We start from the raw sequence: 26,256 nt of genomic DNA on the forward strand, positions 1-26,256 counted from the left end.
AATGGCCATTGAAAGGTGTCGAGTCTCAGCTTACACATGCTCGCATTCTGTGTGAGTTCAGTGCGGAAGACAAATGTCAGCCTGTACAGAGGCCCGTGCCTTGAGTTATGACATGTCAGCCAGGGGGGAGTTTTCCTTGACAACGACCAAAAACGCACAAAAGGTCTCCCTTGCTGCACAATCTTTTAAAAATGACATTACCACTGTTTTTTGTCAGTTAATAATGGTGCCCGAGATATTAAATTCCAGAGATTATGAGTTCCTTCCACTTTTTTGGCATTGTTAGATATTTGAGAATTGACCGCCGTGTCCTTCTCTTTTTTGTCTTGACAGTCACAGTACACGAACCTGACTCTGCTGAACATGGATCAGAACATCCAAAATGGCGGTTCCACCTCCACGAGTCCTTACAACAACGAGCACGCGCAGAACAGCGTGGCGGCCCCGTCGCCATACGCCCAGCCCAGCTCCACCTTCGAGGCCCTGTCCCCGTCACCGGCCATCCCCTCCAACACAGACTATGCTGGGCCACACACCTTCGACGTCTCCTTCCAACAATCCAGCACAGCCAAGTCAGCCACTTGGACGGTAAGCACAGACATACGTATACAGTATATTGTCTCTCTGGGGCAAATTCAAAATGTTCACTCATTCCCTGCAACTACAGTAAACCAGTTAATGTTTTGAATGGTCAGAATTTCATGTCTCTCATCCTCACTGTACCTATGCATAGAACAACAAACAGATTAATTCACTACAAAGATATTTGCAATTTACATGTTTCACATACCACGGTTACATAGATATGAATGTCCTTATGAAGCTCCCAACTGTAAAATGTATTTCCCTTTTGTCATTTGAACTGTAACGAATCAGTTATAAATCCGATCATAGAAAGTCAAGCCAATTATTGGCACATTAGACTTGATTTACCAGTTCAGCTACAGGGCATTTCTTAAGACCTGTTTTGATGATTTGACAACATGCACTATGGAAATAATGTGAGCTCCAGCACCACAATTTAACAGTTTGATATGTCCCACATCACACCTTATTCTCATCCTCTGCTCTGCTCATAACTCCAAAAAATAAATTCAAGTCAATTATTGGCACATTAGACTTGATTTACCAGTTCAGCTACAGGGCATTTCTTAAGACCTGTTTTGATGATTTGACAACATACCTTAGTATTCATGTAATTAAGTAGTAATTAAGTAGTTAGGAAATGGATCGCCCTCAGTTTGTTCTTTTTTCTTGTTCTTTTCTTTTAAACATTGCATGGACTGGTATGACAGACGCTTGGGCTGCAAGAGCCTTCTTCAGTGTGAAGAAGTCTCTTGCAGCCGAAACGTCTGTCATACCAGTCCCTGCAATGTTTAAATAAAAAGAAAGGAACAAGAGAGAAGAAAAATCTGAGTGCGATCCATTTCCCAACTACAACATACATTATGGAAATAATGTGAAAACCAACACCACAATTTAACAGATTGATACTTCCCACATCACACCTTATTATCCACCTCTGCTCTGCTCATAATTTAAAACAAATATTGCTGTTGTTTTGTTGCTTTTGTCAACATTGTGGTTCAGGTATGTACACGCATGCATTGTGACAATTTATGGTGCAGTTCTTGTGCGTTCACCTCATCTTGAGGTGTCAGTATGCCATGACAAGTGCTCGGAGGGAAGAGAGCATTTCAGGCTGTGTGTACGTAGTTTGAAATGCACAAACCAATGGACCAGAGCGAAATGTTCCCTGAACCGCTTTTTATGAGCACAGCTCTTGATCTTTTCCCCCATCCCCTGTAAGGGCCCCCCTCTCTCTCTTTCAGTGCCAAAGGCGGAGGATAAGGGCTCGAGCCGATTAGTTCAGTCAGTGTGCAGCACTAGGCCTGCGAGCCGAAAGCTTTATCTGTGGGATTTGTGCTTAAGGCAGTCCTGTGATGTATATGAAAGTCTTCAATTAAGTGGAGTACACCTGGCAGCGGCAGGAGGAGGAGGAAAGAAAGGAAGGCCCACTGTGTGCAACGCCAAGCGACCTACCTCCTCACTGGCGCATGTGATTTAGCCTCTCTACAAACCCTGCACGCGATCTGAGGAGTAAATGTTGTTTGGGAGATTTTCTGTTTTTTTATGTTAAACACTATGAGGTTTTGTGGGGTGGGGGGTGGTGCTCTCTGTTGCTGCAAGGAGATAGATAGGTAAAATGTCTTGGGATGCACAGCTTAATGTGAGATAGAGTAAAGTAGAGTATTATTTATTAATCCAGCGGAAAATTAAGGTGTGCAGTGTGACATGTTTTGTCCACAACGTCTACTGTGGAAAAACGAAACCTGCCATGTCACCCAACTCAATGCAGGTGAGCATTGACGTGGGTGCCCCCTATTGGTTGACTGTCGCTAAGCGGTATTATAACAGTTAGCCGAACTAGCGAAAACGAAAGCGCGCTAGAAAAACCGCTACACTCTGCGGCCTTTGGCCCATATCTGTCAAAACAGCTAGCGTGGCATGGCGTAAACAACTCGCAACAGTTACAAAGCTGCACAAAGCGACTGACCGAACCAGACAGTCGAGTTGTCACTGTTGTGCTGTGGTGAGGTGGAGCTGCATTTAATAACATCACCTCCCAACCAGTGTGACTAGCATGTGGCTGTCTGATGAATGGCACAACACTCACAACATGCAGCGTCACACGGGATTGCTGAGCGAGTCAGGTGTGCCGTATGCATGACTAAGGGCAGTGTATTGCCACCTAGTGGACAAATGGCAAAAGCGGGTGCCGTTTGGGTTACACTTGCAAGTTGGAATACCCGATGGAGCTGTCTAGACTCCCAATGACTCAATCTGTGCAGACTTTGAGAAAAGCCATGAGGGTGTAGAAAAAAGTTAATTTATGGCAGTTAATCTCTCTCAGAGACTTTTAGGTACCTGTACTTTGGATGTAAGACATGCTGTCATTTTATGTCACTGATGCCATGCAAGTCGTTAAGACATTTAGCCCTGAACTGTATAGTTGTTGCATTGGTTGTTGAAGCATTGGTCGTCAATTAGGTGGAAAAAAAGATGATTTGGAAAAGCTGTGAGCTTATTGCCCTGATGCATTAATAGAGTAGCGGTAAATCTCAGCGTGTCTGTCCTTTGGAAGGGCGGTCTGGGAACCAACAGCCATTGGCTGTGTGACACTGTGGGATTGTGACATTCACCTAATTCCCACAACAAGCCTTACATCATCCCTTCCCGTATCCCATCTGACACAAAAAAACAACGTGTCTGTCAGATTCACCCAATATAGAGCATTTGGAGGTGCAGTAGGCGTGAGAAAGAGACACACCCTAATAAGACAAGAGGTCGCCCTGCGTCTCTTTTGTCTTCAAGGGATGAGAACTACTTACGGTTCTGTCACACACCTAACCGATTAGGAAACTTGTCACATGTGGGCTTAACGGACTAATGAAGTGTTGGTGTTAATGAACCACCTCGTCTGACTGTTTTACAAAACAACCTTTAATGTTGTTGCTTAAAGTCTTTGTCTGCACCAATGGAATATGGGACACGAGGTTGCCTGTAATTCTCAGTAATACCCAAACTTTGCATCCTGGAATCCTGCAAACTGGAAAAACCGGAGATGAGTGGGATAAGTTTTCTAATAACCCTTAGCAGTTGTAACCTCCATTCTGAAACCTCAGTCACAACCCCCCACCAACACGTACACACGCACACACGCACACACACACACACACACACACACACACACACACACACACACACACACACACACACACACACACACACACACACACACACACACACACACACACACACACACACACACACACACACACACACACACACATTGGCAGTCAGAGTTTACGCATACAGGTTTGCGTAACCCATTCACACACTCACCCAAAAAATGCCCAAAGGTACACACCCGTAGACACATTCACATACACATACACACATACATCAATTTAATTTTGTCATAGCTTTCCCAGAAATGCCTGCAACTTCAGACACAGATGTCCCAGGCGAGTCCACAGGCCTAGCTGTTCATTGCTCTCTAGCATACTCCGGTATACTTTTCTTCTGTGGGAGCCTGACCTTAATCAGATGGTCTTGTGTGTGAGCTATGACCGAACACACACGCACACACACACACACACACACACACACACACACACACACACACACACACACACACACACACACACACACACACACACACACACACACACACACACACACACACACACACACACACACACACACACACACACACACACACACACACACACACACACAAACAAAGCGTACTGCATGCACTGCACACACTCCCTCCTTGCTCATGTTACCAGGTACAGATCCGAGGTCAGTAACCTCTGGTGGCTCGTGTTCACTAGGGGCTGGAAGTGTTTATGTTTTGTAGGAGCTGCCAGGTCATTCTGTTGCCCTACTGCTAGGGTATTAACAGAGCGGATCGATAATACTCATGTAAGCGGCGCATTGTGGTGGCCCCATCTCCCAAATGAATCCGGATGTGCTTTAAGTAAAAGAGAAGGGGGCGTGCAGCGCTCCCTTGTTCCCTTTCGGTTTGGGCCGAGGCACGCTCAATGGCAATCAGCTCACATTGCCACTGCGAGGCGAGAGGAGGAGGAGGAGGAGGAGGAAAAAAGAGGAGAGAAAAGGAGCGAGCGAAGGAGTGCAAGAGGGAGGGTTTGGGAGGAAGAGGTGGGGAGAAAGGCTGCCTCACAAGCGTTCACGCTCAATGGCAATCGGCTCACATTGCTATGGTGAGGCGAGAGGAGGAGGAGGAGGACGACGAGGAAAAAAGAGGAGAGAAAAGGAGCGAGCGAAGCGGAGTGCAAGAGGGAGGTTTTGGGAGGAAGAGGTGGGGAGAAAGGCTGCCTCACACACAAGCGCTCAAAGAGACAAGTGTTCCAGCGAAAGGCGGCAAGACGTGGCTTGCCCCTGGAACATCTGCGGGCCCATCCCATCCCTCACGAGATGGAGCTGAGACTTGTTTGTGTCACGTAGCCTGTCGAGACTCGTCCAACTCCGCCGCACAAGCCCTCAAAACCTGCCTGAAACGGGGAAGGGGGGAGGGAGTGGTGGTGGTGGCGGTGTGTGTGTGTGTGTGTGTGTGTGTGTGTGTGTGTGTGTGTGTGTGTGTGTGTGTGTGTGTGTGTTGCGAAGGTGGGGAGAGTAGGAGAGCAAAAGAGAGAGTGTGTGTATGAGAGAGAGAAAGAAAAAGAGAGAAAGAACAGAAAAGAAAAGAAAGCATAAATCTGGGATTGAAGAGATTGCTTTGGATGGGAGGCGATTTCCCCCGTAATGGCTCCCCTCTGAGCAGTTCTATTATGTGTGAGTTTTTCTGCGCGGGCTCTGTAAACAATGGCAGAGATTACCTGTACTGCGCTCCACTGGCAGGCCCAAAGCTGAAGGGCCAGAGATGAACTCCTGAAAGCTCAAAGACAGAAAGACAAAAAGAAAAAGAAAGACACAGAAAAAGAACGATCCCTCTCCATAAACACTGCCAGACACGGCTGTCTTAGCATTCACCAGCACCCTTAATCTCCATAGCGAGTCAGTTCTGATGGTTCAGCATTAAGTGAGATGGTTCAGTGCGTCAGAGCTTTTTGATTGAATACCAGAATTAAAGGCTCTTCTTAACGTATGTCTTTATCGTTCCCCTGACTTGAACCTATAGCTCATTTATAGAAGGAAATCCACCCCCCTACACACACACACACACACACACACACCCAACCACCAAAGGTATTTCATGGCTTTGCCTGTGGTATGTACCAACAAAAATGGAGGGTTGGTGAAAAGAGAAAAGACAAAACAAAAAGGAATGCGCAGATCCAGAAAAATGGAAGTGGCAATGTTCTCTCTTTTGCTCCTCCACGTTCTGGGCGGTCATTGAGCTGGGCGTACGGGAGGAGGGGGGGAAATCCAGTGTAATTACAGCCAAGCCGCCCATTCCTTTCCCCTGGAGAAGGGATCGCGTTCCCCCAACCGTATCATTTTATCACCGGGGCACTAAGCAATGCCAGTACACAACACCACGCGCGGGCCACCACCAACCAACCGCCTGGCTCAACGCAACTGGAGAGCCCAGGTGAAGAGAAGAGGAGGAGAGTGTGGAGGGGAGGAAAGGGATGCATTCCACATACCAAAGGCCTTTCTTACCAGATAATCCCAACCACAGACACATAATTAAGGTCCACTTGAGTCCATTCGCCTGTCTGTTATGCTATGGCTATTGCACTGTGTATGTTGGTTGCTCCTAGTCTTATCATCATGAAGGAGGTGAATAGACTACAATGGGGTTGGTCTGGTTGTTTGGTTGGCCATCTTAAAACATATTTTTTATGTCAGTTATACTAGTTGGTTGATTTCCTTCTCCATAGATTTGGAATGAATTTCCAATCAGCCATTAGGAGGTTGGGTGCTCAAACCATACAGGTGACCCTTTGAGAACACTGCTAACATTGTCGTCAAACAAAAACATTTGCAACAGTTTGCAACGTTTGCAACAGCTCCCCTGCTGGTTTCTTTGCGTCGTTTGGACTCTGACATGTGGAGTCCAAAGATAAACAAACAAACATTCGCCATGGCCAGAGGCATGTCCCTACAGTGTCACCCCGTGCCATCCTCCACACGTGCTGCTCGTTTTGGTGGCATGCCCAGAGAGCCAGCCTGTTGTGACATCACTGCAATAAAGCCTGTGACATCCCATGTGATAGCAGCAGCAGCAGCAGCATCTGTAGCGGTGCATCTCTAATCTCTCCTCGTCAGCTTCAGAATAGAAGCTCTTAGTCTGCAGAGGTGTTTTGTCTGTGGTGCTCGGCACATATCACCTGTGAAGTATCTTAGGCGATGGGGAGTAGAGATACGGATAACTCTTCAGGAAGTAGACTTCGGTTTTCGGTTTTTCCTCAGCCTGTTTTTTATTTTTTTTATTTTCTGAGTTTTTTTGGCCCACCGTGAGAGCAGATGTTTTTTTTTCCTCATTTTCTTCCTCCTTTCCTTCCCTCCAACTGCATCTCACCCACACACATAAGCATTTCCACACACACACACACACATACGCACACACACACACACACACACACACACACACACACACACACACACACACATTCTCTGAACACACACGCACACACACACATTCACATTTTCAGAACACACAGACACACACACACACACACACACACACACACACACACACACACACACACACACACACACACACACACACACACACACACACACACACACACACACACACACTTACACTGCACCCCCCCCCCTTACCTTGCCTCTCTACCTCTGCTGCCAAAGGGGGAAAAAACAAGAGGTCGTATTTGTCCAATTAAAAGAGGCCGTGGAGACGCGGCTACAGGCATGACTCTACACGCCAGGTATGAGGGAGACAAGACCAGAGGCGCCATGAAGCGTCCCGGCGCAGCCCAGCGCTCTGTCAGAACATGAACACCGCTGCAGCCCGCAGCGCCTGCCTGACACACACACACACACACACACACACACACACACACACACACACACACACACACACACACACACACACACACACACAGTGCGCACACACACATAGTGCGCACGCACACACACACACACACACACATAGTGCACACACGCACACACGCACAGGCATACGCACACACACACACACACACGCAGACGCACACGCACACACACACACAAATGCACTGTGCACACACAGAACTCAAACAGACACTTATAGCACACACACATAGCATCACTCATACTCGTGCACATACACATTGCACCACTCATACACATGCTTGGACAGAAACACAGACACACACAAGCACACATACACACACACACCAGCTGCATAAATGCAAACGTGTGTGTAGCTGAAGGAATCATTCTTAAGGCGTCTTCACTCTCTAGGAGGGAATTGATTTCCCTGTTGTGAAAAGTAACAGGCGCTCTGGTTGTGTGTGTGTGTGTGTGTTTATATATATGTGTGTGTGTGTGTGTGTGTGTGTGTGTGTGTGTGTGTGTGTGTGTGTGTGTGTGTGTGTGTGTGTGTGTGTGTGTGTGTGTGTGTTTGCTGTGTGTAACTGGATGGAAGAGCCATGTTCTCAGTGTCTTGGGGGACTGGGAAGTCATTAAGTGTGTGTATGTGCGTGCTTGCTTGCGTGCGTGTGTGCGTGTTTTGTGGCTTGGAGCGTTAAAGACTTGGCCCCAAAGTCATGCGCAAATAGTCTATAAAATGTGATACAATCTTCCACCACACTTATCAGAACGATGTGTTCCCTCAAACTGATAGAAGGCAGTGATCCAAGCCCTCCTCTGTCACGATGTCTTTTCAGATACGCCAGTTGGCATGTCACAAGTCACTTGAGTATGTGAAGCAAAAACAATGTTGAGAAAAATTCAGGATGTCTTGTGATTATTCCCACTCATCCAGGTCATCTAAGTTTAGTTGAGGGAACTGGACTTAGACAGTAGAAGATGCAGTGTTAATTCAACATCTTCAAGGTTGTATTTGGTCCCAGAGTATTCTCATAGTATTGAATTAACACTACATTTTTCCTGTGTAGATTTCATGCTCCAAAAAGAAGTCCAGTCGCCTACAACTACACTGTTTAATCAAGGATTAGTCACTGTCTGTAAAACGTGAAATGAAAAAGGACAATTCCTGGCGCCTGGTATTCATCTTTATTGTTCCGGGGATCGCCCACAATACTCTTTCCCTCCTGTCTTCATTTCTGTCCAGAAACACTCCCTTCTCCGAGTCCTTTACACAATCCATCTACTGTTTAGACTGCTGGAGCATTGACTTTAGTTAGGTACCTGGTGTTCTGTCGTCAATATGCGCTGCTTTGTCGAAAATGAGCTACCAGTTGGCTGTTAACTAACTAGATGCCAATGACGCTTAAAGGGGTATGCCACTATTTTGGGGCTTATTACAGTTAAAATCGTTGGGCAGGGTTTATAAAGGTGGAAAAGTGTCTTTTTTTTCATGTTAAGCGTTGTCTTGCTTTAAGACAAGTTAAAAGAGGGAATATGTCGCTAAGCTAGTGAAAGTCAATGTATCCATGTAGCATGCTACAATGCTACACGGATACATTGACTTTCACTAGCTTAGCGACATATTCCCTCTTTTAACTTGTCTTAAAGCAAGACAACGCTTAACATGGAAAATAAGACACTTTACCACCTTTATAAACCCCAGCCAACGACTTTAACTGTATTAAGCCCCAAAATAATGGCATACCCCTTTAAGCATGACATTTCAGATCCTAATGTTCATTACCAATGATGCTTAAACACGTCAATTCAGGTTTATGTTGTGGTGTTGACGTAGGCGTAGTATTCAATATTCTGTGGCTGTTGAAAAAACACCATAAATGCTGAAAATGCTCTGACACTGTGGGTTTGGATGATTAGAAAATGGCTGGCATCCTATGTGTTAACCTAGTCCTAACCTACTACACAGTAAAAAAAACAACAACTTTAATTCAACACCTACAGAGTCCTCTGGGACCAATCACTAAATTAAATCTACAGGGTGCGAAATTAGCTCTCTAAGTGTTGAATTAACATTGTTTTTGGGGGTTTTTTTTGTTTTTTTTTACTGTGTAAGCGGTGACCCAGGAGTAGTTTGTAGACCATATCCACAATACAATACACTGGCTGCCTGCACTGGCTGTGTTCTTTATCTTTGTCTGGCGTGGATTGGGAGCTTGGCCGGCTAGTTCTCTATTGTGAGCCCCGTGAATGGTTGTTAATTACACCTTAGCACGGGTGGGTGACCCCTCCCTGTAAGAACAAGGCAGCCCGGGCCCCATCAGTCAGCTGCAAGGATTTCTCCACCCTAACTTGCACAGTGTGTGTGTGTTGTGTGTGTGTGTGTGTGTGTGTGTGTGTGTGTGTGTGTGTGTGTGTGTGTGTGTGTGTGTGTGTGTGTGTGTGTGTGTGTGTGTGTGTGTGTGTGTGTGTGTGTGTGTGTGTGTGTGTGCGTGTGTGTGTGCGCGTCTGTGTGTGTATGTGTGCGTGTGTGCGTGTGTGTATTAGCTTTTGCTTTGGAAGATCTGTCAGCAACAGCCTGCTCCTGCCCGACACACAGCAAACACGGGTGCAAGCGCGCACACACACACACACACACACCAACGCGCGCGCACACACACACACACACACACACACACACACACACACACACACACACACACACACACACACACACACACACACACACACACACACACACACACACGCACACACGCACTGGCACACCCTTACAGATATTGGCATATTTACACACGTATGCTGCACACGCACACACACACACACACACAGTCACATAGACAAATGCTTACACCAGTACACCACACACACACACACACACACACACACACACACACACACACACACACACACACACACACACACACACACACACACACACACACACACACACACACACACACACACACACACAAAGCCAACAATTGCATACTTCAAAATGAGTTGCCTCAGGGCAGGGATTGGTGTGTGTGTGTGTGTGTGTGTGTGTGTGTGTGTGTGTGTGTGTGTGTGTGTGTGTGTGTGTGTGTGTGTGTGTGTGTGTGTGTGTGTGTGTGTGTGTGTGTGTGTGTGTGTGTTTGTGCATGAGCATAAAACCGTGTGTGTGTGTGTGTGTGTGTGTGCGTTTGCGTTTGTGTGTGCGTGTGTGTGTGTGTGTGCGCGCGCGTGCATGCGCCCGTGTGAGTGTGTGTGTGTGTGTGTGTGTGTGTGTGTGTGTGTGTGTGTGTGTGTGTGTGTGTGTGTGTGTGTGTGTGTGTGTGTGTGTGTGTGTGTGACAAACTGAAGTGATTAATTCATAGTAAATGCACTGACAGCGTACCTTGGCTCTGTCTCAGCGCCCTGGGCTTTTTTTGGGTCATCTGTGTTTAACCCCGAGTTTGCTGGTATGTGTCAAGCTGTTAAGATGCGATATCTCCCTCTCTCTGTTCCCCCCACACACAAAACATAGTACAAGTATTCCACCAGGTTGGGGCACTGCACACTTTCTCTCTATTGCCAAGTAATCTCCTGTTGCTTTCTTTTTTTCATCCAACCTCTCTTTCATTTCTCTCTCTCTCTCTCGCTCTCTCTCTCTCTTTGTATCTTAAATGACTCATTCCTTCTCTTCTCTCACAGTTTTTCCACTTCTCTTTATCTGTCTTTGGTCCTTACATCTCTCTCTCTCTCCTCTCTCTCTCTCTCTCTCTCTCTCTCTCTCTCTCTCTCTCTCTCTCGCTCTGTCTCTCTCTCTCTCTCTCTCGCTCTGTCTCTCTCTCTCTCTCTGTGTCGTTTGCTTTCTGCTTTGCTCTGCTTCAGTTCATTTAGCTGAGTGACAGTAGCGTTGTGCGGTGTATCAGGTTGGGAGCGGGAAGGCAATCACAGATATTCATCATTCTATTTCATAAGAGACCTTTCCTCTGCTCTGCTCCTCTCACCCCACCCTCTACTACATTTATCTGTCTCTCTCCCTCTCTTTCCATCTCTCTTCCCACACTCCCCATGCTTCAACCATTTGGCTGCTGGAAAGCCACCAAAAGGTTGAAAACCCAGAGTGTCTCAATGTTCGGCCGAGATGAGGCAAGACTGGCCAAGAATTCGTTCTTCCTGTGCATGTCCTTCCCTGGATGTCTACTTTCCGGGACCACGGTCCCAAGTCTGACAACTGAGATAGAGTGGAGTGGATTGGTGTAGAGTAGCTGTGTACGCTTGTGTCTGTGGGTGCGTGTGTGCGTTTGTGTGTCTTGTCTTGGTTCCATGGTTGTGAAACTAAGCTGTTGCAGAGTGATGGCCAGGGGTGAGCTGGAGCTGGAGCTGGATCTGATAGGGGACAGGGGACAGGGGACAGGGGGTTAGGAATGCCAGGCTCTCGCCCCACTAGATGCTGCTAGTAGGACGGTGTACTAGTGCCAAACACAGCTACTCTGATCTGCATGGCTCGACAAGGCACGCAATAGCATGAATTTCCAGACACTAGACATCTACACAGACAGACAAACAGCCTTTGCGATTTCTGTTACTTGGCGTACATCGCTATTAAAATATTTGAATGGCTAAGTAAACTAAGACAGGGACCTCAGGAGGGAGAGTCCATAGGAAAAAATATTTTCTTATACTACTTATACTTTCTTTCTATGTACTGCGCAGCTGTAAATATGGTTTGGGTAGTGTGTGTCTGTATATCTATCTTAATATCTACCTATGTCTACCTTATCTGATTTACAGACTTGGACTGTCAAGCTTAATCTATTACCACCTGGTTATATTGGCAGTGTTTTTTAAGAGTTGTTTTAGAACTGTTGGCTGTCTCTGCTGCCAAGTTTGTGTAACACCCAGCAGTGTAACTCATGCAGGTGTGAGGCAGGGCCTGGTTCTGTTTTCTGGAACGCTTTGCGTCAAAAGGTTAAATGGAAATGGAATCAAACAACAGCGATTGTTCTTGAAAAGTGCCCCCAGCCCTCTTCTCAGCTACTCAGACGCCCTTTTTCACACTTTAACAAATTAACTTTGGAGAAGTTTTGGAGAAGTTTTTCTTGACTTTCCCTCACCCCATCCCATCCTGCTTTCTTTTTTTCTGCCATGGCCTTTGGCTGAAGTGCACTGATTTCTTTCGATATGCTTTCTGAGTACTGAGTCAGCTACAGCTAGGCTGCACTGTAATCTGTACTGTTCTGTACTATACACTGTACACACTGTCACATCCTCTTCCTGCATTCGTTTTCCAGACAGATGACTATCTAAAGGATGACACACTATTGATGAAAGTGATACAGGTGGAGAGTTTGGGAGGGGCAGGGTTGCGCTACACTTCTCCAAGGATGTTGTGACTAATAACTGAGTCCTCTCTGTTTATATCTGTGACGCAGGTGTGTGTTTTTATTTCCTCCTGTTGTTAGTAACGTTGCCTTTTGTCACTGCTCTGGACCTCTCAACCCTGTAGTGAGCTCAGAGTTACGTGTAAGCTTTGTGTGGCATTTTGGTTGACTTAACTTGCTACCTATACTTTCTGCTATTAAATCTTAAATGGGTGGAGAGAAGGAGCCAAGGGATTGTTTTATGTTTTATGTCCCTGGTGGGGGTTTAGTTTACTGCATTCCTGTGTTGGGTGCCTGTAGCCTGCAGCTATACTGGAGGAGGTGTGGTTCCCCCCATCCATCCATCCAGCCCCCACTAGACTACTCTTAAACGCGAGCATGCACCCATCTAACACATATATTCACAGACAAACACAGACACAGACACAGACACAGACACAGACACAGACACAGACACACACACACACACACACACACACACACACACACACACACACACACACACACACACACACACACACACACACACACACACACACACACACATACATATTTGGTGTTTTGAGTATCTTTTTACTTGATAGTGACAGTGAAGTGATGAGAGGAAATTGTTTGGAGAGAGAGAGAAAGAGGAGGATCAGGAAACGACCCCAGGCCGGAATCCTACCCGGGTTCCAGCGGAACAGTGCGGTGCCCCACACACTCATATGTGTTCAGAGACCAGTTTAAAGGACTTCCCCTTTCTTACAACTTTACATGACAGCTGTTCCCTTCAGGGGATTGCTTTAGATGAGCGACTTCCTATTGTATGTGTGGTTAAATGTTTATATTTGCACGTAAACATGCGCGCACCGCACACACACATGCACAATTGTGTAGCCGCTTCAGTTTTGTTTCTTGTTTCGATTTTGGCAAACGTACAGTCATTTTCGAACTAACAGCCACCAGTGTCAACTCAGCACTGTGAACTGTCAGTTCCAAGGAAGACTACATGGAATTTACCCAAACAGCTGTTGGGGTTTACTATGCAAATTAGGTCGACATTGAAAAAGCCCAGTTGTGTAAATAACTTCAGTAATATTTTCATTTATACTTTTAGGTGTATTTTTTGCCTTTATTTTTGACACGACAGTGGAGGAGAGACAGGAAATGAGTGGGGAGAGAGAGACAGGGAAGGATCGGCAAATTACCCAGGCCGGAATCGAACCCGGGGCGCCAGTGTAGTAACCCAGTGCCCTACCGTTAGGCCATGGCAGGGCCAAGGTGTATTTTTTTTGTTCGTTTTAGATTGAGAATATTTTTCCCTTTTTAGATTCTGAATATTTCTCTTCTTTTTTCCCCTCTGCTTTGCAGTACTCCACAGATCTGAAGAAGCTGTACTGCCAGATTGCCAAGACGTGCCCGATCCAGATCAAGGTTCTGACCAACCCGCCGCAGGGCGCTGTGATCAGGGCCATGCCCGTCTACAAGAAGGCCGAGCACGTGACCGAGGTGGTGAAGCGCTGTCCCAATCACGAGCTGAGCCGCGAGTTCAACGACGGTCAGTGGACATCAATGCAGTTTTCACTTCCTTTACTTTATTTTTTTTCAATCTTTATTTATTTATTTTTTTTATTAAGGATAGCCCCCTGAGATAATCCATAATAAATGAAGTAAACCATTATAAACATCAGTCACATGAGTTCACCTGAGATGTGTGTTTGATTGGTTTGTTTTTAATTGCAGGCCAGATCGCCCCTCCCAGCCACCTGATTCGGGTGGAGGGCAACAGCCACGCCCAGTACGTGGAAGACTCCATCACTGGGCGCCAAAGTGTCCTCGTGCCCTACGAGCCCCCCCAGGTGAGCTTAGCCAACCAACCATCCCCTACCCCCCATCCCCACATCCCATGCTGGGGGTTACCCCTTGCCTCCCGTTCCCTGATGTACACTTCCAGAACCTCCCTATATTACCCGACTCACTATGAGCCCACTTAACTCAAGTGATACCAGCCAACACCTCCCACCTCCCCCCAACCTTCGCCAACATCTCCCACCTCCCCCCAACGTACGCCAACACCTCCCACCTCCCCCCAACCTACGCCAACACCTCCCACCTCCCCCCAACCTACGCCAACACCTACTCCCACCTCCTCCCCATGTATACACCCAGAATACTCCCCAAACCCACACCCACCTCACACACACTACCCCCACTCCTTGCCCTGAGGGGTCATCAGGTTGACACCCAGTTATTACCACACCGCCACTGCTAGGCCCCATAACTCTGAGGTGAGGACTCCAGCCACTGGCGAGGCAGTTGACCTTCTCTCAAACAGCGCAGGGGCCAAAGGGGATGTTTTGGAGATTGAAGGAGGGTTAAGACACAAAGACACACACACACACACATACACACACACACACACACACACACACACACACACACACACACACACACACACACACACACACACACACACACACACACACACACACACACACACACACACACACACACACCGACACACACACACACTCACACACACACACAGCGCCAATGGCTATTTAGACCAGCTGCTCCTGCTAAGGGTGTGTGTCCCTAAAAGACCTCTCTCCTCTCTGACGGCCTCCGTCCCGTTTATGACCACTGCTAATCCAGCCACCAGACGTGACACACACACACACACACACACAACACACACACTCACACACAACACACACAATACACACACACACACACACACACACACACACACACACACACACACACACACACACACACACACACACACACACACACACACACACACACACACACACACACACACACACACACACACACGAGTTCCAAACCTGTATCATTCACCACCTTGTCTCTGATCAAAAGACTTATGTATTGAGGCCCGCGTGTGCATTTGTGTGCATGTGTTTGTTTGCGGTATCAAGTTGCATGTGCTAAACACTGGCCTTAAATCAAACTCTTCATGTGTTTACTGAATATGGCGGTTGGACTATGGTCAACTCAAGTTACACCTTCACACATTGCACATTTGTGAGCCATAGTTAGTCCACAGGCACACACCCTGAATAGACGCTTTTTGCTGACTGTGATAACTCTTGTTGTTTTGACTGATGTCTTGCTGAGCCACGAGTGTTGTGGATCCACTGTATTCATGCTTAATGTTTTAAGTTATTTTAGAGTCACAGTTAGTTCTCTTGCGTTGCCTTGCATTAAGAGCTAAATATATAGAAAGCGCTGCCAAAGATACAGTCTTTGAAGCAATTATGCCATATAAGTAGACATGGCTTTAAATTATTACCAGTCAACCAACCACATGCGGGTGAAATTTCAGTTTGGCTGGTAGAAAACACCAACTTGCTAGCCACTTTGACCCATTAGTGAGTGTGTGTTTGGCTAGTAAGATTATCATCTTGTAGCCATTTCGACTACTGATGAAAAAAGTTCATTTAGAGCCCTGTAAGTAGACTACACATTTTGCAGTTATTGGTTCAACACTTAGAAAGTCAAATTAATTTGAATTGGCTGTGTGTTATTTGCTATTATTATTATGATGATGTTAATACGTAGTGTATTTTTCTTCTCTTCCCTTGCCTTGCCGTGCAGGTGGGGACTGAGTTCACGACCATCCTCTACAACTTCATGTGCAACTCCAGCTGCGTGGGAGGCATGAACCGCCGGCCCATCCTCATCATCGTCACCTTGGAAACCAGAGAGTACGGAACCACCTCCTTTATTTATTGTTTTTATTATGTGTCATCATTTTCCAGATTTTTCTTTTCCTTTCCCACCTTTCTTTAAAAAGAAAACATACGATTATGATCTCAAGTATCTGGGGTGGAACGTTTGGCGAACCCCCAACAACAGCCTGTGTTGGTGTATATGTGCGTGTGCATGTGTGTGTGTGTGTGTGTGTGTGTGTGTGTGTGTGTGTGTGTGTGTGTGTGTGTGTGTGTGTGTGCGTGCGTGCGTGCGTGCGTGCGTGCGTGCGTGCGTGCGTGCGTGCGTGCGTGCGTGCGTGCGTGCGTGCGTGCGTGCGTGCGTGCGTGCGTGCGTGCGTGCGTGCGTGCGTGCGTGCGTGCGTGTGATGATTACAGTACTGTACAAAAGGTGTTAGAATATGATGCCACCCTAGCAACCCACAGTTTAGGTCTTCAAAAGAAAATCACACACTTAGAAACCAGTCTTTTGTAAATTGACTGGCGTGCAAGGGTGTGTCAAATTCACACCCTGAATAGTATTTCCCTCGGTTTGTCCCCTGTACAACTGATTTGTAAATGTAACGATTGCTCTCCTTTTCTGTCCACCATCTCCTATCCTCCCCTTCTATTCTCCTCTGCTTCTATTTCCTCTCCTCTCCTCTCCTCTCCTCTCCTCTCCTCTCCTCTCCTCTCCTCTCCTCTCCTCTCCTCTCCTCTCCTCTCCTCTCCTCTCCTCTCCTCTCTTTCACCTCTCTTCTTCTCCTTCTCCTTCTCTCCTCTCCTCTCCTCCTCTCCTATCCTCTCCTCTCCTCTCCTCTCCTCTCCTCTCCTCTCCTCTCCTTTCCTCTCCTCTCCTCTCCTTTCCTCTCTTCTCCTCTCATCTCCTCTCCTCTCCTCCCATCCCCTCCTCTCCTCTCTTCTCTCTCCTCCTCTCCTCTCCTCTCCTCTCCTCTCCTCTCTTTCACCTCTCTTCTTCTCCTTCTCCTTCTCTCCTCTCCTCTTCTCTCCTCTCCTCTTCTCTCCTTTCCTCCTCCTCTCCTCTCCGCAGTGGCCAGGTGCTGGGCCGGCGGTGCTTTGAGGCGAGGATCTGCGCGTGTCCCGGACGAGACCGCAAGGCGGACGAGGACAGCATCCGCAAGCAGCACGTGACGGATGGATCAAAGACCAGTGAGGGTATGAAGCGCCGTAAGTAGGGCCGGGTGCTGGTGGCGGGACTGCCTGTTGTTTCATTTCACATACTTGCAGTACTGTAGTTTTACCTGCTTACAAACAGTCACTGGGCCTGCATATACACACAAACATCAGTGACTACAGGACTGCTCGCTCATAACAGTGTCTCTAGTACACATGCATGTATGCATGCGCACACACACACACACACACACACACACACACACACACACACACACACACACACACACACACACACACACACACACACACACACACACACACACACACACACACACACACACACACACACACACACACGCACACACCTGTGCATGTGGAACAGGAGTGCACCTAACTCTTTGCTTGTCTCGAGTCTTTCTTCTATCTGTCTTGCTTGTAGATGGTTCCTTACTCTCAGATACAGAGCACAAACATTGGTGGATTTTGTCTTACTGTCACACACAGACAGTGCAAGCACAATGGCATTTTGACATAATATGCTTCTCTCTGTCTCTGTTTCCGTTTGTCCCACAGCCAACTACCGCCAGGGGAGCCACGGCATGCCAGTGTCCTCCATCAAGAAAAGAACAAGATCTACTGATGATGAGGTTTTATATTTGCCTGTGAGTGTCTGTCTCAAAACCCATCAGTGTCATTTGTTCATGGTTCATCTTTAGCACACAACATTCAGTCTCCACTGGATCAAAATTAAACTGCATAGCTGAAATATTGTTAAAATACATTGAAATAAAAAATACATTACCGGTAATCATTTTTTTAAATTGATGATCCATGATCCCCATGTCTATCTTATTATGAAAAGTTGGACCCTTGGAGTCAACATATGAAGTGAATTCCAACACACCTCCCGCAGAGAGCTGCCTTCTTTGATGAAACACACATGAAACAAAGAAAAGAAGTGGCTTTTCAAGGAGACCATGAGTCACACGCTCCCTCTCACACTCCCCTCTGACTCTCTCTCTCTCTCTCTTCCCCCTCTTACAGATTAAAGGCCGTGAAATCTATGAGATTTTGGTGAAAATCAAAGAGTCCCTGGAGCTCATGCAGTTCCTGCCTCAGCACACTATAGAGTCATACAGGCAGCAGCAGCAGAGCCTCCTGCAGAAACAGTGAGTACATTACACACTCTACAGAAAAAAAACAGAGAGTGAAAGAAAAATAGAAAGAAGGATGCAAGAACAAGAGGGTGGAAATAGGGACAAAAAAGTCACAATGTCAAACACTGACAATGTGTCCCTTTTGGAAATAGGGACAACAAAAAACTAAAAGTCAGACACTGATAACAAAGAAAAAAAGTGTTGAAAATAAAATGTGTCCCTTTCGTGATTGCATAACAGTACTGACATTGCACTCATACAATTGATGCATCACTCAGGTTGTTAACCCTTGAATGCAGTTTTCCCCTGTGTTTTGCCTTGGCTTTTACCATGTTGCTGCAGTGTTTTTTCCTGTTGCCTGACTGCTTGCCATTTTGCGTAATGGACATGACCTTATTAGGGATACTGGCGTTTCTGCATTGACATTTGAAAGGCGAAGGTATGCAAACGAATGCACAGAAAAAGGGCGAATAGCTCCAAACGGACTCCCAGAGACCTCCCAGAGATCTGCTTTTGTGTGTGTTTGTGTGTGTGTGTGTGTGAGTGTTTGTGTGTGTGTGTGTGTGTGTGTGTGTGTGTGTGTGTGTGTGTGTGTGTGTGTGTGTGTGTGTGTGTGTGTGTGTGTGTGTGTGTGTGTGTGTGTGTGTGTGTGCACGCGCGTGCATACTTGTGTGTGTGAGAGAGTGTATGTGTGTATATACTGTATGCATGCACATCAGTACTGTATATGTGGAGGTGTCACTGCATGAGTTTGTGTCTCTATGCCTGTGTGTGTAGGAGTGTACCTGCCACTTTGAACATTCAGGAGTTACTGAAAAATATGTATTTGTTTGGCTTTGAATGGCATAGACTGTAAAATTGCATGAGTTTGAAGAAAAACCAGCATGACGTGTCATGAAGATATCCTGGCATAGGAGTGTGTATCTGAGCCCAGCACTCAAACCCGTGTGTGTGTGTGTGTGTGTGTGTGTGTGTGTGTGTGTGTGTGTGTGTGTGTGTGTGTGTGTGTGTGTGTGTGTGTGTGTGTGTGTGTGTGTGTGTGTGTGTGTGTGTGTGTGTGTGTGTGTGTGTGTGTGTGTGTGTGTGTGTGTGTGTGATTCCCTGAGACCACTCGAGTCTCAGCTTTGCTTTTGCAAACAGTTACTAAGCACTGACTCAACCGTGACTGGGGTTTGCATCACGCTTTTTAATCTGTGCCATGACGAAAGGGTGCACTTTGCCTTAAGAACAAAGCAGACTTGGGAGGCTGGAGGAGCCTGCCGGCCTACCCAGCCCTCCATCCCCCACACCATCACCACCTCCACCACCACCACTATTCTGGCGGTCTGTCTGTATGACTGACTGTCTTTCCCCCCTCCTGCCCATGGGCTACTGGCCAGCCTTTCCCACCACTTAAAGCCCCTTTAGCCTCCAGACAGGTGGAGCCCTCGCCTGCCTTGAGCTGCAGCTCCTTCTGGGCTTGGGTAAGGATATCCACCTCCATAGACTCTGGAGCTCAGCCCTTCTGTAGCCCAGCCTAGCGATTGAGAAAAGGCAGAAAAGAACAGAAGGAGGGAGGGAGAGACAAGAAAAGGAGGAGAGGGGCGAGGGGAGTTGTAGTAAAGGAGGCAGAAAGAAACGCTCGAGTGAGGGATATGTAAATTACAGCTTTGAACTGTGTGTTTAAACGCCCTGTGATAATTACTGCTTTTATATTGCCGTTTCTCATTAAGGCCACTGACAGAAGCCTGCTGCTGAGCCAGTGTGTGTGTGTGAGTGGTTTCAGTCCCAGAAGCACCCCAGCCCTTTTCTGCTAAAGCTCTCATTTCTTCTAGTGGTTTCACACACAGCCAAAGAAGAGCCAGGTTGAGGGGGAGTTTATAGCGTGGCTCGAATAAGAGTTTGTGCAAATGACTAGGTGAGGGGCAGTTCCAGATAGCCATTACCACTCTTACGGGTACATTTAAGGACACTAGGCCTGCTTTTTTCTCATGGGATTCAAACCCACTAGGACCTAGGCAGTACTCATCAAACACAAAAGAGCTAATTTCATCTCTAACCTGTCTACCAGAGATTTGTGTTCAGTTTTAATTTTTAAAGTGTTAGTAAAATGATGTTCGGTCTTATTATATTTTGGATGAGTTTCATGTATGTTTTACTGAACAGGCCGACATCTTGAGTAGATCTTTTCATTCTCTGTGTTCACCTTTTCCTTGTGCATGCCAGATGGCTCTACCGTTTCTTCTTTTTCTGCTGTTGTTTCCCTCTGCTAACATCCACAGCCTGTCCTTCCCACATTGCTTAATAAAACCACTTGCTGTTATAGATGATCACGTCTCTGGTCTTTTTTCCCCTTCTCTCTCTCCCCCAAGTACCGGTAGTTGCACTCTTACTTTTTACACTTATGCAGCAGCACCACCTTGTGGACACATTCTGCACACTTGGCAACTAACTGCTACAACTGTGCGTACATCAGTAAACACATACCGTACTCTATTTTTCACTCATTTCTGTCAATGGCTTTGCTTTGTCACTTGCTGCTTTTACCACAATCCCTTTAGTTATACAGATTTACAAACATGCATGATAATGTGAGATATGGATTTTGGAATTGGCAAGAATCAATTTGCACCTACAGTAGAAAATAGTTGCTTGTCTACAAAGTTGTCTACAAAGTGGTTGTCTATCTCCTTAAGTACCTGAATTTGTACCAACACACTCAAGATTTAAATTACACAGCCTTGTAGTCATCTTATATATCTGATCATTTGATCTCACTAGATGTGCTAGGGTTCCTGTTTTGAAAATATTCGTGTTCCCACCCTTGGTTGTCGTCACTTCTTAATCACTGTCTGGCCGGTGTGTATTTTAGTTCTCTCTTGGCATGCCTGTATACAGTATTGGGTTTCCAATTGCTGTCTTTTGTATCAGTGCCCAAATTCTCCCCTTCTCTTGAGTTGTTTACCTTTGATATCCATCTATAAGTTTCCTCTTCTTTTTCCTTTTCTCCTTTTGTTTGCATTTTCCTATGTGTACGTCTCTCTCTATGTTTCTTTCTCTCTCTCTCTTTCTCTCTCTCTCTCTCTCTCTCTCTCTCTCTCTCTCTCTCTCTCTCTCTCTCTCTCTGGTGACTCTGTAGTCTTCTGAGGGCCCGTCTGCGCTCTGAGCTGCTGGACCCGGCAGCGTGTGAGCAGAAGAGACGCTGCAGCTCCTGAGGCTCCATGAGGCTCTCACATTCCTGCTCCTCTGACCGCACTGGCCTCCTCCTTCTCTTCTTCCTGCTCCTCCTCTTCGGCTCCACCTCAGCCTCCTCCTCCTCTTCCATCCATCCTTCCTCCTCCTCCTTCACCTCCACTGCTGCTGGCTGCTCTTTCTTCCTCCTGTTCCACCTCCTCTTCAGCTGCTCCTGCTCCTCCTTCTGCGTTGGTCTCCATCTTGCCTCCTCACGTCTCTTGTCAGGCCTTCTCCTCCTTCCTCGTTCTATGCTGACTACATTAGCATCATATTCACCATTATCACATTAGCTCCCTCTCGTAGCCCCTCATTCATACATCTACGCAACTCCTGTGGACAACTTCAGGTGCCCTGGGAGAGTATGTGTCACCACAGTCTTCTATACTTTTGTAGATCACGCTAGTGTTCCTCTAGCAATCAAGTTCACAACATCTTCTTTTGTAGCATCTCGCACATACATTCACACAGACATACACAAGTACCGTTGCACCTCCACACCTAAAGAATGAATGTTCTTAATGCAGGGTTTTTTTCGTACTCCAGAAGTTGAAAAAGACACGACTCTTTGCATGGCAGATTTTTAAAAAAAGATTTTGTATATGTAGCTGTTGAGTGTCATTATTATTTGATTAACCCATGTCTGGTTTCACACATGCAGTTGTCATAATATAAATCTCATAGAATGCTGGATTTTCTCTATTTCCTGTAGTTTCTGGTGTGTAGTTTACAAAATGAATATAATACCTGCTGGTATTGCACAAAAAACTACGTTGCACACAGTCAGAACAGCCTCAGTACTGACCACTTCCCTTTCCTGCTGAGTCTGGGGGTCTAGCTCAATCTAATATCTCCCGTCCTTTCCTTTTGTTTGTGGCCTCAAGGATGTTTTATTCAATGTCTCTCAAAAGCACAATTCAAAGGTCATTTTCACATTTGCAATCGGGATGTTGAATGGGGAAAAGCCACCCCAAAAAATGGATGAGAGCAAAAGGAGTGGACCAGAGTTACTAGATTGAATGGGACCCTATGAGGTGGAAGTTGGTCGGGAACCAAGCATTATTGTTTTTGTTGTCTGTGGGACTTGTGTTGTAGTTACTCTAGTTACTTTTTTTGAAAGGGAAATGAAATCTTCTATGGCTTTCTATTGCGCTTTTTGCCCTCTGTCTCAATGTTGGAGCTGGACTCAAGTGGGTTTGGTTGGGTTGGTTTGGGATTTTAGAGAAAAAAAACTTTATGGATAAGATTATTATGCTGGTCATCATATACTCTATCACTGCAGGGCAGTTTCTTTTCCGTTTGTTTGTCACTAAGATTGATTTGACTGTTTTATCCTTTCTCTCTTTTATGTATTTTCTTAAAGGAAATTAAATCATATCGTTTTGTTTGAAAGGCATATGAGTGGATGTCAATGGATGTTTTTTGTTGTTGTTTTGTAGTTTTATTTGTCATTTTAAATGATTTTGTGACATTAAGGCTCTTGCACTTTTGTGTATACTCAATAAATGTTCCTTCCTGCTACTACCTTTTATTCTTACATCTTTCTTTGTTTCTACCTTTTTAAATAATGCAACGAATTGCATAGATACAGTCCAAGAATTATCATGCTATTGTGATAAAATACTGATAGTCTTTTTTGTGCATGTCATAAAGTATCTACATCTTCTTCTGAAACAGTACATTAAGTTTTGGCTGTAAATACAGAATGGAATGCATTTAATCTAAATCAGTACTGCCTCACAGTTTAGTTTCATCATACTCTCAGGTTTCTGACCTCTCTATTGAACTTTCAGTGTACTGTCGCTTTCACTTTTTTCTGTCTTTTCCTAATCACTGAAGTGTATAACATTACACCAAATTGTGTTCAAGCATAAGACTGCAGACATGATGAAAGCCAAGGCAAAACAATGCTAAATATGTTTCAAGAAGTTAGGAGGCAGACAGGTTGTCATTTATTGGCCAGACTAAAATATTGCTGAAATATTGATGATGCACACTGAACAAATGTTTTAGCAGATGTTTGAGCAATGTGAGATGCTCCAAGCATCCCATCTCAGGCATACTGACAGAGGTGGGTCGTCACAGAGTTTCAGAGGGACACAAATCCATGATGCATATTTGCTCCAGCCATTTACCAAATCCTATTATTCTCATTGACACAACTCCAGCCTGGTAAATAACCCAATCTGTGAAATCACCAATATAATATGGCAAAAATATGGACTCTGTGATGTACCCACATTTGTCGGTCTGCTTGCCTGCCTGCCTGTCATCCCTTGCTGCTCTGTCTGAGTTCTGTATTCTCCACTGTACTGTGTTCTGCACTGTACTGCACTGTATTCTGCCCTGTACTGTACTGTACTGTATTCTGTACTGTACTGCACTGTATTCTGCCCTGTACTGTACTGTACTGTATGCTGTTGCTGGGGCAGGGCTCCTACTAACCTGCTGGGCCTTCTCCTCCTCTGTTGTTTAAGATGGGATTTGTTGGCCAGTCAGACTTACAGCCCGTATCCTCCTCCTACTCCTACTCCTCTCTGCCCCAGGAGCGCCATGCCCTCCCAGCCCAGCTTCGGCTCCAGCTCCCCGCCTCACGGCAAAGTCAACAAGCTGCCCTCAGTCAGCCAGCTCATCAACCCCCAGCAGCGCAACTCTCTCACGCCATCCAGCATGGCCGGCCTTACCGACAGTAAGTGGGCATACCATATATACCATTGGGAGAGAGAGCTTGAAAGACAGACATTAATTCAAGACATATTATAATGGATAATCAATGTGTTTGTGTGTGTGTGCCTGCGTATGTGTGTGTGTGCGTGTGTGTGTGTGTGTGCGTGCTTGTGTGTGTGTGTGTGTGTGTGTGTGTGTGTGTGTGTGTGTGTGTGTGTGTGTGTGTGTGTGTGTGTGTGTGTGTGTGTGTGTGTGTGTGTGTGTGTGTGTGTGTGTGCGCGCGTGCCTGCGTGCCTGCGTGCCTGCGTGCCTGCGTGTGTGTATGCACATGTGCACACATTTGTTCTCTTTTCAACCCCACGGGGGTTTCTTATCCTGAGACAGGGTATGTGTGTGTGTGTGTTTATACGTGTGTGTATGTGTGTTTTGAGAGACGTATAGGATGATAAAGGAGGAGAACCCTCTTCATGATGGGGCACGTGTGGCCTGGAGTCCTCTTCTCTCCTTTCTCTTCTCTCCTCTGTTCTCTCGTCTCTGTCTCTGGCCTATACCCCCCCCCACACACACACACACACACACACACACACACACCCTCCCTCCATGTCCTTGACAAGTGTCTTCCTGTTCTCCTACTCATGGTTGAATGTGATCCGCTGAGAACAAATCTCCCCTCACTCAGGACACAGCTCCTGGGTGTGTGTGTGTGTGTGTGTGTGTGTGTGTGTGTGTGTGTGTGTGTGTGTGTGTGTGTGTGTGTGTGTGTGTGTGTGTGTGTGTGTGTGTGTGTGTGTGTGTGTGTGTGTGTGTGTGTGTGTGTGTGTGTGTGTGTGTGTGTCTGTTGTTTGTGTGTGTGTGTGTGTGTGTGTGTGCGCGCGCACGTACGCACATGCGTATGTGTGTTTGTGCGCATGCGAGCCTGCTTGTATGTTAGTGTGTGTGTGTGTGTGAGACAGACACAGAGAGAGAGCGCATGCATGTGTATTTCAAGAGGACTCTACTCTAGTACACTTTTCCTCCTGTCAGTCAAGTAGTCCAACCCCTGTGGGAAACCCTGTTACATGAGAGTGGTGGCTGGTGTGTGTAGTGACTTCAACTGAATCCTCCTCTCATCTCATCCCATCTCCTCTCCCCTTGTCACCTCCTCATCTCATCCCATCTCCTCTCCCCTTGTCACCTCCTCATCTCATCCCATCTCCTCTCCCCTTGTCACCTCCTCATCTCATCCCATCTCCTCTCCCCTTGTCACCTCCTCATCTCATCCCATCTCCTCTCCCCTTGTCACCTCCTCATCTCATCCCACCTCCTCTCCCCTTGTCACCTCCTCATCTCATCCCACCTCCTCTCCCCTTGTCACCTCCTCATCTCATCCCACCTCCTCTCCCCTTGTCACCTCCTCATCTCATCCCACCTCCTCTCCCCTTGTCACCTCCTCATCTCATCCCACCTCCTCTCCCCTTGTCACCTCCTCATCTCATCCCACCTCCTCTCCCCTTGTCACCTCCTCATCTCATC

At 46.5% G+C, this 26,256-nt stretch overlaps 1 protein-coding gene across 5 annotated transcripts in view; it reads left to right on the forward strand.

Annotated features, from left to right (window-relative positions):
- Nucleotides 1-26,256, forward strand: part of tp63 (tumor protein p63) — a 76,943-nt gene that overhangs the window by 46,956 nt on the left and 3,731 nt on the right. For 2 of the 5 annotated variants that reach the window (XM_063201669.1, XM_063201673.1), the window contains 8 exons: nucleotides 334-588; nucleotides 14,232-14,418; nucleotides 14,604-14,719; nucleotides 16,482-16,591; nucleotides 17,625-17,761; nucleotides 18,284-18,372; nucleotides 18,755-18,879; nucleotides 24,555-24,766. In XM_063201669.1, coding sequence (XP_063057739.1) covers nucleotides 334-588; nucleotides 14,232-14,418; nucleotides 14,604-14,719; nucleotides 16,482-16,591; nucleotides 17,625-17,761; nucleotides 18,284-18,372; nucleotides 18,755-18,879; nucleotides 24,555-24,766 — 1,231 coding nt within the window. The remainder of the gene's footprint in view (nucleotides 1-333; nucleotides 589-14,231; nucleotides 14,419-14,603; nucleotides 14,720-16,481; nucleotides 16,592-17,624; nucleotides 17,762-18,283; nucleotides 18,373-18,754; nucleotides 18,880-24,554; nucleotides 24,767-26,256) is intronic. The other 3 variants (XM_063201671.1, XM_063201670.1, XM_063201672.1) reach the window with 3 other exon arrangements.

This window comes from Engraulis encrasicolus, chromosome 6 (genome assembly GCF_034702125.1).
Source record: "Engraulis encrasicolus isolate BLACKSEA-1 chromosome 6, IST_EnEncr_1.0, whole genome shotgun sequence".
NCBI classification, from domain to species: Eukaryota; Metazoa; Chordata; class Actinopteri; order Clupeiformes; family Engraulidae; genus Engraulis; species Engraulis encrasicolus.